Source organism: Cinclus cinclus, chromosome 4 (genome assembly GCF_963662255.1).
Source record: "Cinclus cinclus chromosome 4, bCinCin1.1, whole genome shotgun sequence".
NCBI lineage: Eukaryota > Metazoa > Chordata > Aves > Passeriformes > Cinclidae > Cinclus > Cinclus cinclus.
The window spans coordinates 7,669,899-7,686,307 of record NC_085049.1 but is presented as its reverse complement, the minus strand read 5'-3'; the positions used below and the strand labels follow the sequence as shown (position 1 = coordinate 7,686,307).

At 36.0% G+C, this 16,409-nt stretch overlaps 1 protein-coding gene across 1 annotated transcript in view; it reads left to right on the top strand.

The window, feature by feature from the left end:
• Positions 1–16,409, top strand: part of SLC2A13 (solute carrier family 2 member 13) — a 134,767-nt gene that overhangs the window by 60,897 nt on the left and 57,461 nt on the right. The window contains exon 4 of the mRNA XM_062490788.1: positions 4,998–5,106. Coding sequence (XP_062346772.1) covers positions 4,998–5,106 — 109 coding nt within the window. The remainder of the gene's footprint in view (positions 1–4,997; positions 5,107–16,409) is intronic.

The following is a 16,409-nucleotide window of genomic DNA, read 5'->3' as shown; positions in this document are numbered from 1 at the left end:
GTTTTGCTGTGGAAAGCTGAAAAATGCTAAGATTCAGCTGTTTGGCAAGCTGACAGTCTTTTTTCCTTCTTGGCTGATGGGGAACCGTGCTGTAAGGAAAAAAAAAAAAAAGGAAAAAAAGCTCAAGCTTTCTTAAAGGGTTAACAAACTATGTGAGGTAGGAAGTTTCTTCTAGTACTGGGAGTGGTTCTTCCAATGTTACTGTTCCAATATTATATGAGTGAGGAAGAGCATGGTGCTTAAATAAAATGGTTTTGTATCTTCACATGATAATTAATGCAGTTTTGATCTTAAAGCTAATTCTGTTTTCTTTTGATTTGTTAAACTTTACAGAAAGGAAAAAATTAACGAAGTTGGTACTTTTAGGAAATAATCATGTAATATGCAATGGGAGGAAGAGGGTGCTTGTTTTAGTATATTATTCATACACAAGAAATAATAATTAGCTGTAAATGCTTTAGCCTAGGAGTCATAGGTGAAGGGAGATTCTGCAGGAAGGTTCTGCAGATGATGCAGAGAAGGCTGGACTGGGAGCTGTCATTTTGTAAGGAAGGAAAAACCAGCAATTATTCCCGTTTTTGTCCTTTGTTATTGAGAACACCAGCCCAAATTTTCTTTTTTTGGTCCCCACTGTAAACCAGTTCCTTGAAGATTTATCTGAGTGGAAGAGAGGACATTTGAACAAGAAAGATCCAGAAAGTGAATCTGAATCTTTAGCTTAATTGATGCTAAACTGATGAGTGACTGCTGTTGCTTGGCTAAACCTGCCTTTTTGGAAATGCAAAGAGTACAAAATGCTGGCAGGAGCCCTATCAGGTTTTAAGCTGTTGCTACAAGCTGTTACCTAGATGAGCTGGCAGAAGAATGTTTGAACCTGCAAATGACTTTGGCAGGGCCCAGTTTCTAACCATAGATTCCTGGCTGTGAAATCTGTCCAGTTATTCTACTAATAATTTGAGGGCTGGGGAATCACAAGGTTTCCAGGCACCAGATGTCTGCCTGCCTTTGCTGTGGGATTTTTAGGTTGGCTTTATGTCTATACTATATTTTTTTTTTCCTGGAAGTGAATGCCATTCATTTTCAGAAGGAGATATTAAGACTTCATTAACACTCATTTTTCTACTTTTTAGCTTTCATTATATAAGCTCCTTTTAGAACTAGGGTTTTTTTTTTCTGTTGCCTTTGAAAATCAACTCATCTTTCAGCTGGCTGTGGACCATACCCAAGCTCCTATGATTGCCATACGATCCATTTTGCTCATACAGATGAAATTCAAAATGCTTTACCAGGTGATTCCTAATTTCCAAACCTAACTTCTAGGTTATGCCTAGTAACAAGGATAACTACTAAATTATAGGAAGCTACCATTAAAGGTTGCAGATAACCAGTCATAAAATATAATGTTTGGAGAGCATCACTCACTTTCAGAAGTAATGTTTTAACAAGAACAGCTTCTCCTTCCCTGTTTAGCTCAGTGTAAACTAATAAGTATTTTTTTGGATGTGAAATTAAACTTCCAAATTCTATTTTTACTTTTTGCTTATGAGAATGAATGTCTGTTTTAGTAGACAGTTTAGATTGTGCTATGAAATATGTACTGGGATCACAGCAATCCACTTCATATATCGCCACTTCAAGTAATGTCTCCTTCAGCAGTATCCTTGTTTTTCCATTACTCTTTATCTCATGTCGTTGTTGTTTTGCATTGAGGAAGCTCCAGCTGCCCTTTACTGTAGCATGTTTTGAACCCTTGTAAATATTATGTGTTAAAGAAGTTTACTTCGGTTAAAGTAATTATCAGAACCAACAGCACAAAAAATCCAACCAAATCTATTCTCATTAAATTCATCAAGGCATTAGGAAGTCTCATTGTTCTGACTTCATTTTTATTCATAGATTAGAAGAAGGAAAACAAACATCTTGGTATTTTCTCAAGTTCAAATGAAGTGATGCTGATGCAGGAATATATCTAAATCTCTTAAATGAAAATATGTCTACAACAATTATGGCAGAAGTATCACTAACAAAAAAATTGACTTTTTGGAGACAAATACCTATTTTGTCCTTTGCAAAAGTTGACATTTTTTTTTTTCTGTGGCATATGTTCAAATCATCTGTTTCCCTCTAGTTCTGTGGGCAGTTAAGTAGTTCCATTTTTTAAAAGTGCAATGGCTTTTTGTTTATTGATGTTTTAATCTGTTGTCATAATTAATAGCATATTTGAGGGTTATCAGAAACTACTGAAGTACTAGTTAAGTTTTCAGAAGACTTATTTTCAGAAGAAAAATGTATTTAACTCTGAAAACTTGTTTTTGTTTTTTTTTTTCTTAGTTTAAACCCATTTTCTGTTCTTAAAATCCATGTTATGCCTAGAGTTGTTTATTTTTAAGAACATAGTAACATATGAACTCAACACTATGGATGGAAGGATTGCTGATAAGAAAATGCAAATATAGTATAGCTAGTTTCAGAGCTAGATATGTTTAATAAAAAGTTTCACACTCATTTGCTGTTTTAAAACCAGCTACCTCGCAGTCAAATTCCTTTGGGCTTCTTAGTTGAGTTTGTAAAGCTCCTTTAATACAAAGATTAGCAGTTACTTTATTTCTTTCATTCCAGTTATTGGTTTGTAAACCTGAAGGCTGTGAATTTTATGAAAGAAAATCCTTTAATTTTGTGTATGCCTATGATATGTGGTGGTTGCCATGGTACATGTTTGGAGCGAAACGTTTTAACCACTGAGTATGATAATTTTTAGCATCATTTTTTTGGTATAATTAATCAGAAGTCTGAAAAATTCTAAGTACTTACTGAATTTAGCTTGTTTGGATGTTCTAAAGGTCTAAAGTGTGAAGTTCTGACATGAAGGTCTAAACTTCACTACATTGTCTTAACATTTCTGCAGGGCTGCACTTCAGATGCACAAACTGATTTGTGTGGTGGAGCTTTGCTGAGAGTTCACTGCTCCCTCTGAGTTGCAAATCATTGTCTGAGAGCAGCTGCTTCAATATCTAACTATTCATTTTAGTGCCTGCTTCCCAATTGTTTTGTACAATGCTGTATTGTGAAAAAAGTTTTATAAACTTCTATCGAATAACTGAGTGGTCCAGGAATTATTAAAGATCTTCCATCCGTTTCTTAGGACATTTCTGCCTCCTTTCCTGACAGTCCCTGCTGTAGTGTTCCAGCTTATTCAATGAGCAGGATCATTGATGGTGGACTTGAGATGTAGGTTGTCTAAAATGTCCCTTGAAAATAAAGATAGATTTTGAACTCAGTTAAGGACCTTATACAAAGTTTATGAAGATTAATCTCATAGGCATTCAGCATTCTGGATTTACAACTGATGCTGCAGAATCAGTTGCCAGATAAGATTTTTAAGTCCAAAGACTCCATGCTCAGGTGTGACAGAGAACATGAGAACCTTAGGGCTGTTGTTTGAGTTAAACTTCGTGGATACATGCATTAATAAATATTTTTTCTTTGTGAAATTTGAGTTCTGGACTACTCCAGCAGCAAGTGTTGGCTTTGTTGCATTTCCACTGAGGAAGTGCCACTTTGAGTATGGAACCCTTGTCAGCCCAGTGATGTCATGTGTCTTGCCTGGGAATATCTTACAAGATCTATGGATTAGCTACATCTGTCACTTGATTTTACTTGGAGACTTTCTGAGGTAATGATGTGGCTAAATGGCAGGACATGTGGAACTGTACTGTCTGAATATTAGTGTTACTTGGAAACCAGCACTAGAAGATTTTTTTGGGATGTATTCTGCTATTAAAAAACAAAGATATATGATGATGCAATTGAAATATGAATCAGAAATACCATAATTTAAAATGAAAATAAGCTTTTCTTAGGTAGGTCTGATTATCTTTCAATGAAGAAAATATTATCTAAACCCTCTTCTTGAGTCGAACTCTTGAAACTCTTTGTAGCTTGCCAGCTTTCTGAAGCTGAAATTCTGCATGTAAATTGCTCTTCACTGATGAACTTATATAGGGTTTTTTACAGAATCAATACTTCTAATATTTTCTGTATGGTCACAAAAACACTGAAAATACAAAAATGTAGATCCTCTTCACCTCTCTCTTTTTTATTTTTCTTTGATGGCAACTGTTTTGACTTATTCATATTGTGATTAGATTTTCTGAGCCATGTGACAAGATTATAAAACACAGAATTTCTCACCAGACTGTACTAGTGAAAAAGCACTAAAAGCACTACTCTGGGCAGAGAGAAGTTCAATTAAATACTGCGGTCAGGGATCTTAAATTTTTGTCCATTACCCCATAGCTGTCTGTATTATTATTACTACTTTTTAAAATTCGATACTTTTAAAGTCTTAGAGCTTTCTCTGTCAGCCAGATATTTTTGGTGCTTTTTTTCCTTTATTGACAGAATCTTAAATTCACCCTCATGCCATTGCTACCAAAGGTGTAGCAGAAATGTAATTAATTTCTGCTCCTTCCCCTGGCCTTGGAGTTGTGCAGAATAGACATATCCAGTACCTTTTACGTAGCCACACCTGCAGCTGGTTCATGGAAATTGGGTCTTTTGGGGACTAAGGAGAAGACTTTATCTCCAATATCCAACCCATGCAGTGAGTAATGGCATTTCTGAAATAACTGCTCAATAGCAATGGAAGCTTGAAAGGAAACAACAGTGATATTTTGCGATAACTTTTGAGTACATTCAGTTGCAGCTGATGTGTAATCTGTTAGTGTGATACAAGGAAAGCTGTGCATTTCACACCAGCAGTAGACACTGTACAAAAATAGTTTCATTTTTTTGCTTGGGCTTCCTGATAATCCTCTTTGTAGTACAGTGCAGAAAAGCAGAACTGAAATGACCAAATTGTTCAAAAATAATTGAAATAATACAAGTTTGCTTGAAACTAAGGTGCAAAGTCTGCTATGCCTGGCAACATTGTCTTGATAGCAATCACTTAAGAACTATTATGTATTCTTTTGTTGTTGTCTTTTTTTTTTTTTAAGCTGGACCTGTGATCTGCAGAATGCTAACATACCCTCCAACTCGAAGAGCCTTAATTGTGGGTTGTGGTCTGCAGATGTTTCAACAACTGTCAGGGATTAACACCGTCATGTATGTATTTCCCAATTGCTTCTTTTTATAAAGTGTTAGAAAAAGATCATTTAGACCATTAGCAGTTTTAGATGGTCTTCTGGACAAAGTCTGAAAGGTGAAAAATTGAGTGTGAGAGCTGGAATGCTGGTTTTAAATCCAGATGTTGACATATTTGGCATCACAGTAAATTGGTACAAGAGGTTGTTAGTATAAGGGTAAGCATTTCTATAGACATGAGAATACAAACTATATTCTGAGAGATGCATTATTGTGTTAGGGTTGGTGGTCAAGGTTATGTGTGTCTGGACAAGAAAGCACATTTATGGTTTGAATTTGTGTGCAAATAGATCACAATAAGGTGAGGGTTAACCATGTTAGTGAGATGGAACATTACTGTGAAGTGTTAAAGGATGCTGAGGGAAGAAACATTTCCTGCTTTTACAGGGTTTTGTTTTGTGAATGAAGACTTAGTAAATGTGGAAGTGAAGAATGATGTATTGGGTTTTCTGACAAGCTGTCAGCTCGTAACAGGAGTAGCTCTTGACAAATGTGCAATGTGCAAGACCTTGTTTAAGATGAAATTATTGTTGGGCTGCCCTACAGGACTAATCATAATGAATATGGTTGCCATAAGAGCAAGTATAAAATATGTTGCCATAACATTTTATAGAGAAAGCTGTGCCTAGGGGAGCATGCTTCTTAGGAAATTGTTAAAAGGAAAAGCTGAAAGGATAAGGCTTTTAGTGGTATCAAGAGCTACCATATTAAATGTTAGAGTAAACACTGCCATCTGTCACACTGGAAGAAAAAATGCCCCACACTCAGTATTATTAAACTGCAAAGGAGGGAAATCTGTAACAGGTAAACAAAGACTTCATAAAGTAGGAATTGTAAGCCAACGTGGTAAACACTTGGGCATAAAGCTCTAAGTTATGTGTGAAAGCCAGAAGACGGGCACAGAAAGAGCTTTGATAAATTTTTCAGACACATCAGAAACAAGAAACCTAACAGTCTCCAGGTCGAGTAAGGATCAAGACATGGGGAGTACACTAGCAGAAGATGAGTGTTTAGCACCTAATCTCACAAAGACACTTTTTGCATTTGTGTTAATAATAGAGGGGATATGGAGCTTTTAGCACTAGAACCTATTTAAGATGTCTCAGGTGGTCTGCTTGACAGTCAAGTATTAGGGGAAAACTTCTAGAGCAAGCTGATTAAAAAATAACAGATTAATCAGGGTGCACTCAGAAGGTCTGGAGTAATTTGCATCCATAATCACTGAATTTGGAAATGTAGTATAATTTACATGAAGCTACAGCCCAGAAAATTTTATTTCTGTCTTTATAAAAATTAATTAAAACTTCATGTGTGTTTATAAATATGAAAAATTAACATCTACATATCCAGTATAAAAGAACAAAGAAGAGCCAACATGATTGTTGTAGATGGATTATAGCTTGCATGGATGTGAGTCCGTGGTTGTGTTAGAATTGTAAATCCCACATGAATTAACCATCCTAAGTGGCCATGACAGCTGCAGGCAAAGTCTCTTGAAGAAATTGTATAGTCACAAAAGTAAGGGAGAAGTCCTGTCAGGTAAATAACTATGTAAGATAGGAAAAAGAAGGCTGAGAATAGAAGATTAGTTATCATAATCAAGAATAGACTCCTACAGTGATCTATATGAAGATCTTTGCTGCTTTAATAAATCTGTGAAAGGGGCTAAACAACAAAATAACAGCTTGTATTCATAACAGCATTCACAGTATAAAGATCCCCCAAATCTGTGAACATGAACAGTTGTAGGAAGATAATGCAAGATAACAAATTAGTGGAATGGCAAGTGCATTAATGGCGAGGGCATAGTACAATGCTGTTCAATAATGCCTGCAGGAGGAAACTGGGTAACTAACATGCATAGCAGTCTAAATTGTTACTACTCAAAAAAGAGGGCTTGCAATTACATTATCATTCTATACAAACATCATGATGATATCCATGGCCAATCTGGAATAGTACAAACAGCTGCAGATGTCCTCTCTTTTAATAAGGACAAACTTATGTGTGGGGAAGGAGATACCTGTGTTTGAACAGGATCATCAGAACTCTGCAGCTTGGAAAAGAAATGAGGTCAGAAGAAATACAAGAGGTATATAAAGTTACAAATGTTAAGGAGAGGATGTGGAGAGCATGATTATTCATCATTTCTTCTAACACATTTTTGATGACTCCTAGCTCTTAACCAGCAGTAGGTTTAAAATTAGCAATTTTTCATGCAACCCATAATTACACATTGGAAATCATTGCCACAGGATGTTACAGATGCCAAATGTAGAAATAAGTTTAGAAGTTAATTAGGGAAACTTACATAATAAACATTATTAAAATGTTATGAAATGTGGTATGCATGCAATCTCTGGCCAAGGACAGTGATTCTCACAGTTTGGTTCTTACTACTTTGGGATGCCTGATTAGGCTAGAACAAAAAATTGACAGTTCACAAGGCTAATGATGCTGGTAGGTTGACTTTGTTTATTTTGAACTTACTATGTTTTAAAATCTCAAACTCCTTTCTATGTAGGAGGTTTTACAAATAGTTTGGAATTGACCTAATTTACTTGTGGATGTGTGGGAGGACAAAATTACAACTATAAAATGTGGTTGAATCTTAGCTATAAAATAATAAAATGCCTATAATAAACACATGAAGGCACTGTTGTTAAAGGACTGGTTTGTCAACCATTTGCAATACCCAGTCTCTTTTAATATTCCAGTGTAACTAAATTTTTATTTATTAGGTGTGCAAGACAAACATTCTCATGCGAAAGGACATTTTTCAAATACAAGTAATCAGCTGCCTGTTGATGGTTTGCTTACATAGAGATTGGTGATTATCTTTTAATGCTGTAATTAGATGGTATCTTAAGGAACTGACAAACTGTATTAACTCTCTAAGCACTAGTTTTCTCTTCATAATATTTAGTTGTGTCATTCTGGGGTTGCTGTTCTCTTGCAGCATGTAAACAGCCATTGGTTATGTTTGGAGGGTCTAGTATTGTGTGGATATTGGGGGTTGGACTTTGCTTCAGTGGTTTCTCAAAAATAGCCATGAGAAGTACTTTGACAGTGGATGTTCACTGTACCTTTGGTGCTACTATAAATCCTTGTTTATTGGCCCTTTTTAGGCCATAGAAGAAGAGGCTGATGATCCAAACTTTGAGCTGCCTGGCTTTCTGTGGCAGAGAATTTAGCCTCTGGTTGCCCTCTGAGCAGTTAACATGGCAGCATCCATGATGGGCCTTGACTTGTTCTAATCTTCTGCCTTGAGATTTTCTGCTCTTTCTGCTATGAAGTAATTTGTTTAATCTTTTATTTTGCTGTAAGAAAAGTGAGGCCATCAGAGTGAATTTGTGTGTGTCTGAAAAGCTCATTGAAACCCTCATAATCAAATCACAAATGGACATGGAAATATAAGAAATAACACAATTGTAGAATGATTTAATACTTGTCCAATTTGTATATGCTTTACTGAGTAACTCATCAATTTTAGAAAAGAAGAGCTTGAATCAAAAATTATGAGTGTTAGAGAAATTTTGCAGAGGTCAAAAAATAGTCACTGAGCATACCCAGTAGAAGAAGAGATGCTAAAAAGCAAAAATTATCTACAAGAAACACATGGAGATATCAGCAAAATTCTACAGCTTCCATGCTTAATAATCCAGTAATCTGGTATAAATTTTCTGGTTAAAAACTGGATAGTGAAGCCGGTGAGAGCAATGAAGTCTGTGTATAGTTAGAGTTCTCTTAAAGATGGGGAGAGGAAAACCTGAAGAATTGCTTGAAGAATTGTTGAAGGCTGTGCTCAGCCCTTTTCACTGTGCAACAAACTGATCTGGTTTTTGCACAGAAATCGTTTCATATCATATTTAAATGACATTTGTTATACACATGCATGTGTATAACACCCAGCCATGAGGAACCAGAAACTCATCATGAATAGGATGTTACTGAATTGGTGAGAACAGTATGTGGAGCAACCTCTGCATTGAGGAGGTGGATCTAAAAGAGGAGCAAAATGTAAAAATAGGCTAAGGAGATTGTGACTGTCACAGGAACAAATTCTAGCATGATAAATATAGTCAGCAAAAGAATAAAGCTCAGTGACCTACTGCTTTGATTTTTTTTTTTTTTACCCTAAGAACAAGGGTATCACTGCTATTTAATGGAGTGCCTGACTCAGAACAAATGTTTCCTTTTCATCCTGGCTTTTGCCAGCATGAATGACCCGTTAAAATCATACAATTTTAGACAAGCATCTCTCACACTGGTGTGAGCAGGCCTGAAATGGTTTAACTTCTCAGTTTCTAATCATTCTAGGGTTTTCTCATCTTGAAAACAGGAGCTCATTGTTTCAAGCCTGGAGCCCAAATCTGGTTGGCAGGAGACTGAGAAAGGCCTTGTGAGGGAAGTTGTATTTCAGGTTAGTAGTTACTACAAATTAGCTTTTTTATAGTAATATAGCCCAAAATTTGGTTAAATTGGTGATGTTAAGATATTTTCAAGCCCAAAGTTGTCCATAGTGAAAACTTGGGGGAAGAGGTAAACTTGAAATTAATTTTTCCGTTCTGTTTCTTATTAAAGAAAAAAAAGTTAAAAAAGGAAAAAGTTCCATTTTTGGAGGGTGGGAGGAAGAGGAGACTTGAAGGATTTGAGCTGTTTCACATTGTGCAGTGAAAACCATCAATGGATATTTTATCTCTGTGCTCGTGTTCCTGCAGAACTAGGACTTCTGGACACATTTCTCATAATGTGCAGCCTTCTGGCAGTAAAAAAAAATCCCATAAACCATGGGGAAGAAAGATTTTGGAAAAAATCGCAAGTTATCTTGAATACTAGGCAGTAATTTAGGCATAATTGGAGGGAGTTCATTATTGTCTTGTCAGAATTGCTCACAGGTGGTATGACCTGTGCTGGAGATTCTGCTGCTCTTTGAGAGCTTTGTTATCTGTTCCCAAAGACTGCCTGTGCCCTCAAGACTATAAATCTGATATAAGATTGAAATGACAGCTGTATCATCTTGATTATTCTTACTCTCACAATACTTTCAGTGGGCTTGAAAGCCAGACAAAATACTTCATTCTGCAGTTGAAACAGTAAGTTTGATGTGGTGCTAATTTTGTAACTTGCCATTATCTTTCCACACTGTGTTAGAAAAGCTTTCTGCAACAGCAGAGTGGTATAATGTGTCAACAGGGAGAGCATATGGCCTTCAGCATTTTTGCTAAGCTATTTGCAGGTGTATATGATCTGCTATTCCTATTTAATAAAATGTTATTTTTTTTTTCTGAGATATCTTTGCATCTCCTAAAAGTTAAGTTATCCACATATAAAAGGTATTGGTGTTTGGATTTGGTCCTCAGATGCTTTTGAGCTCTAACCATGTTGCTTTTTGAATTTATGCAAGCAAACAAAAGAACCGGAAAAAAGGATGATAAGAAGAAGCATCTTTTTTCAGCTGGCAAGAAATAGGGAGGGGAATAAAATACTATATGGAGAAGAAAAAAAGCTCAGTATAATGAAAGAGGAAAAAGAAGCTGGATAAAAGAGGAAAAATACAAAAGAAAACAAGAAGAGCTTATGTAACAAGTGGAAATTTAGGGTTTGAAGATAAGACTATTAGAACAATTAATACACAAAGTGAAAAAATATTGTACTGAATGTGAATCAGAGAATGAAAGAAAATAGGGGCGGGACTGGGAAGGAAGTCAGGATACTTCTGGATTTTAATAGAGACCAGAGAGGAGTTTAATGGGAAACACATTTCCTGGCAGGCTGAAACACCAGGTCTGTAGTGCTGCAGTTTCAGAGCTGAGAGCTGCCAGCACCTCGCTGTAGCCTCAGAACCAACTTGGTGCTTCTGCCTAATATGTGTGCAGCTGAGTCCCCAGAGGGGTGGTGACAGTCAAGACTCAGAAACCTGTCTTTAAATTCCAGTTTTTTAACTTCTTTGAAATGAAATACTGAATAGGGAAGATAGAATAGTATCTAACACATCTGACTGCAGATAAACCTTTTCATTTTTTTAGGGTCATTGAATAAGTCCGTTTTTTTTGGGAATTACCACACAAGTAGTAGCAGCCTTCTCCACTCTTTCAGCATCAGCAGCCATACAGAGATTTATAATTAATGACTGCATGTGTTTACAGGTGATGACAGATTTATAATGAATAAGCTGGTCATTGAAATGAGTTTTCCTAGAGCATTGATTGTTGTTTTGAATATTAGAAAATAGTTGCTGAGATCTGTAAACAGAATTTCTACTGGAAAGAATTAATGGTGATTCACATTCTTCTTGTGATTTGTATTCTGGCATTGACTTTTAATGTTGCATAGGTTTCTGTTGTGTTCTCTGGCTGTGCATTTTAAAACAAAATCCAGAAAGTAGCATACTGTATTTTTTAAAAAAAGCAGCAATGAACAAAACAAAACCCCAATCTGGCACAGTGCTAAATGTCATCCAAATTGCACAGCAGTTACTGAAGGAGAGTACCTTTTACTGTACTCTTGATTAAATTCAAATTAGGCACAGTAACTCCCAAGCAGTCTGCCATGTGGCATTTATTTTTGGATGGCCAGTAACTTGTTGGTTGCCTCAGTTTTGCTTGAGTACCCTTAGATCCAACTGGGCTTTAAGTCTGACTAAAAGGGGGACTATTGCATTAATGTTCTTTCAAGATAAAAAGTTTTTAGTATTGTCAGGATAATTAAGATTTGGTAATTAACAAGTCTAATTTTCTCTGATGACTCCATGAGGTTAAGGCTGCTGCCTGGGTAGGTTTTCATCCTTCAGTATTTTGTTGCAGGTAAACTGTCCAGTTTATATATTTCTTTTAAGTTGTGCATTTTCCTCTTAGGTTTTAGGGGATGTTTAATAAAACAAAAAGAAACTCAATGTTGCACATCCAGTTGCTTTTCAGATAAAAATCCATTAGAGATCTTTTTATAGGTCTTCATAAATTCTTCCAATAGCATTTTTTTTTTGAGAAGTGACTCTTCATTTTACCATTTTAGCCTTCAATCATATTGCAAGATGTTTTAGATAATACTGTGTGCAAACTCATCATGTAAAATTCTTCAGTGGCACATAGATACTTTTTTATATAGATTGCCGATATTTTTGGAAGAACAACTAAACAGAAGTCTAGTCAGGTCAAACACGCTATTTGAGGTGAGTCTCCCATTACATCAGCTGTACAGAAATTTATTTTGCTATACAGAAATGATGTGATTAACTTATAACAGCTCTTGAGAGGAAAAAATTGTAGTTAATAAGCAAAATAATTTCATATAACTCACTGTGAAACATTCTATATGAGAGTTAATGGAAACTGCCTATATCAGTTTCATAGTACTTGAAAAGGAAAATGAAACTCTGACCCAGGCTTTTTTTAAGTTTTGCTTGTTCAGCAGTCACTTTTCCATAGGTAGTGTACTGTTATCACAGCCGAGCTTGTTCCTTCTAAAGTAAAGGGTGCATTGAAAATAAAATATATTAAAAAAACCCTACTTCAAACATCTGATGGTCACCAAATTGTACATATTTGACACAGGTTTATTGTGTACAAATAGGCTTTTACAGTATTTTTTCCGAGCCCTGTAACATAGGTGATGGTGATGAATATTATCATTATTATTATTAAATTTTAATTATTTTTCCACCAGTAAAATGGTAGATATGAACTGAACAATTAGTTTGTTCGTCTGTCCATTAAGTTTGAAAAATTATCGAACAACCTATAGAGAGAAACAGTGACTTTGGAACTGTGGCTAAGGACAAACTCAGATTTGGAAGTGAAAATGGCTTGGAGTACAGAGCCTTTGGCTGGGTAGAAGCAGTTCTTGTCAGCAGTTGAGATGCTGGTTGTGTGGGTAAAAAGAAATGTGAAATTCCCTTTCATCACATGTTCTCAGCAAGAAACCTGGGCAGTATTTACAGCAGCTGGGACTTGGCAGAGCCAATCCTTTCCATTCCCTCTTTGTTTGCCTTCAGCTCCCCATCAGTGCAGGTCAGGGAGGGGCCTGAACAGTTTCTCTGGACCTTGCTCTGATGTTCTTCCTTCTTCTCAGTCATTAATAAAGATGATATGGGAAGGGAATACCACCTAGTAAGGGGAGTGTGCCTTAGTAAATCTGCTATAAAGGGGCTGAAACGTAAGTCTGTTGATGACAGATGCCAATAGCTTTATCCATTAATTAAAACCAAACAAGCCAAGAAAAGATCAGCTGGTTAAGGAGCACTGCAGCAGAAAAAAGAAATAACTCTTTGTTCCACAGGCAGGCTGCAGTGCAGGTAGCAGTGACTTGGTATTCAGAGTCACAAAGAGGGATGGGACGAGAAAACAGCTGGGCCATATTGCTGTGCATCTGATATGGCTCTACACCTGTGCAAGAATGTAGGAATCGAACTGGCTGACATCCCAAACCAGAGCAGTGGTTTTGGTGAGTTGCCCCTCGGCCCCAGACCTTGGAGGGCATTTGTTTAAGTTTATAACAGTTCCTAAGAAAGTTGTCAAAGGTTTTAAAACTGTTCACGGCAAAGCTTTATAACCCTCATTTCCCATTGGTTGCCTCTATTCCCAGTTATGTCATCCCTTTTCTCCTCCCAGTTCTGGAAAGTTCTTGTATCCTTGTACCCCCACTGGTTTATGTTCACTGCATTGTTCCACCCATCCTACCTTATTGCCCTCTGCTCTACGTTACTCCTCCCTTGCACCACTTTTCCCTTTTCCCATTGGATTCTCACCCTGGACCCACCTCTCATCATCCCTTATAAATACCCTGAATTTTCCCTCAGCCTTGTCTTCTACCCTTAGCTCTTATAGTGTGTGCACGTGTTTTGGGCCTCGTCCCACATTTTCTTTTATGCTTATTAAAGTATTTATTTCCACAGTTGTGGTGTGAACCCGTTCCTCATTTTGCCACCTTAGCCCTGATATCAGGGGACCCTTAGAGGTTGGTCAGGGAGACTGCCCTCGAGTCTTGTGCCATAAGTATTAAAAAAAAACCCTGACACAAGAATGGTGAGCAGTAGTTAGGCTTAAGCCTTCATTTTGCTTTTGTACTTACCAGCAGACTGCAAGGCTGAGTGACCTAGATGGATGCAGGCCCCAGAAGGCAGCTCTGTAAACTTGAAAATTTCTTAAGGCAGTTATAATGCTAAAGTTTATCTGTCATTTACTGCTTTTAAAGATATCTCCCATGTTTTAGAATTTTTTTTTTAAGGTTGAAGTGTTTTTTTTTTTTTTAAATATTCTTGTGTGTGCTTATTGGGTAGCCTGCAAAACCTGAAAAACTTTGGGGTTTAATGGTTTAACTCCAAAGGCTGTGCTTTATCAGTTGAAATAATTGTGAGAGGATAGTGAGGCTACAAGTAATAAACTACATCTGTATTAAAAGCAAGTCACTTGTCAGTGTTGCTAGCAATAAATCCATACTATGTCAGATTTCCACTAAAAATTAAAAATGAAACAAAAGCTATTTTCTCCTGTTGTGCTGTCCTGGTAGTTTAAGAGTTAATTTATCTGAGTCAGTTTAGAAGTTTGTAATTTGTAAATTGCCATAAAACAAAGAAGTTAAAACTTGAAATTTGGGTTATTTGGCCAATGCCATACATTGATCTTCAAGATTCCCTCTCAGGCTGAAGCTTCTCACTGCTAATGCCATTTCTCTATGCATTTTGTGTTCTTATCCTTTTGAAATATAAAAGGAAAATCACAGCTTTATGCCACTTAAAAAAAAGAAAGATGCAAAGCAGTGAATCACGATGGAGTAGGTAACTAGATTAAAGCTATAAAATGCACATCCCATTTAAGCTGTTTGCCTTGTTGATTAAATTAACCAGAGTTTTTTGGAAGATGTTTTTACAGGTACGTCCTCATTCTAAATGTTGGAGGTCAGAGGATTGGTATAATTCAGATATAAAAGTTTTGAAGATCAAGGAAGTGTTTCAAGATGCTAATGGGACGGTAATTTCAAGATGGTAATGGGACTAATGGGATGAAATAAAGTAAAATCTAGAATGATTATTGGAACATAGTTTAGTGCTTAAGAACTACAGAGTGCTTAGAACTATAGAACTTAGAACTACAGAACTTAGAACTATAGAGTACTATATAGAATGTCTTGAGAGAAGTGGGAAACAATCAGGGTTTCTAATTGCTTAAACTGTTACAATGATAAAGAAAGTATTAGAAATAACATACTTGGGGGGATTTGGGGTTGAGATTAGTAGACATAAAATAGCAGATTAATGTATGTTTGTAAGTAAAGGCTAATTTCCTTTAAAAGGCTGATTTACTTTATCTCACATCTTCTGATAATTCTAATAATCAATCTATTTATTGTTAAAAAAGTAGAAAACCAAACACAGCTCCCACCTAAAACCTAGGCAAACTGAAAAAAATCCTAGGCTGCTGAAAAGATTGAATAATATTGAGGTGGATTTATTTACATTTGAATTTTCATCGGGTTAAAAAATAAACAATGAGAAGTCTCTGAAATTGCACAGGAGTCAGGTTCAGGATGCTGATGTGAGGTATTGTAAGGGGCTCTTAACTATAGGCTCTCATTCTGTTTTGAAGCACTGGATTTTTTTTTTTTTTCCATTTCATAAATCTTGTAAGTATTAGTGTTTTTCCTTATTTGTCTGGTGCTGAACATCTGCTTTGTTGTGGGAGTTTTGTGTTGTTTGGGTTTTTTCCCCCCAAATCTGGACCTTTAAATCAATGAGTTGAAAAATGACCACATGAAATATTTTTCTTATTTACTGTCTTTTTTGAGTTCTATCCTGGGTTAGTGGTTAGAAGAATATGTACAAAATAATGGAATAGCATGAATATAAGTAAACCTCATGGTGTGACAGCTGCAAATGATTTGCCACAGTCTGGATCCATCTACTGATGGTTGGTTAATTGTTTTTAAAATGTTGCAGGTATATTAAAAAGGATCTGGGTATTAAGTGACATTTCAAATTAAAAAAAAATAAAATCCTCAATAAAACCCTAAGTTAAATGCCTTTAATAAATTGACATTTTTCAGTGTAATGCTTTCACAGAAGTAAATTCCTTGTGAATTTTGTGTTGACTGTTACTAATACAAAGGCTTGTCATATCTTCATTTGGAAATCAATGCTTATTTTTATAGTATGTTCAAAAAAACATATTCAAAGAACTGCATAGGAGTTAACATGCCAAATTACTTTAAAAGAAATCCTGCTATCTATCTTTGCATTTGACATGTGTTTTATTTTTGATGTAGCCTGA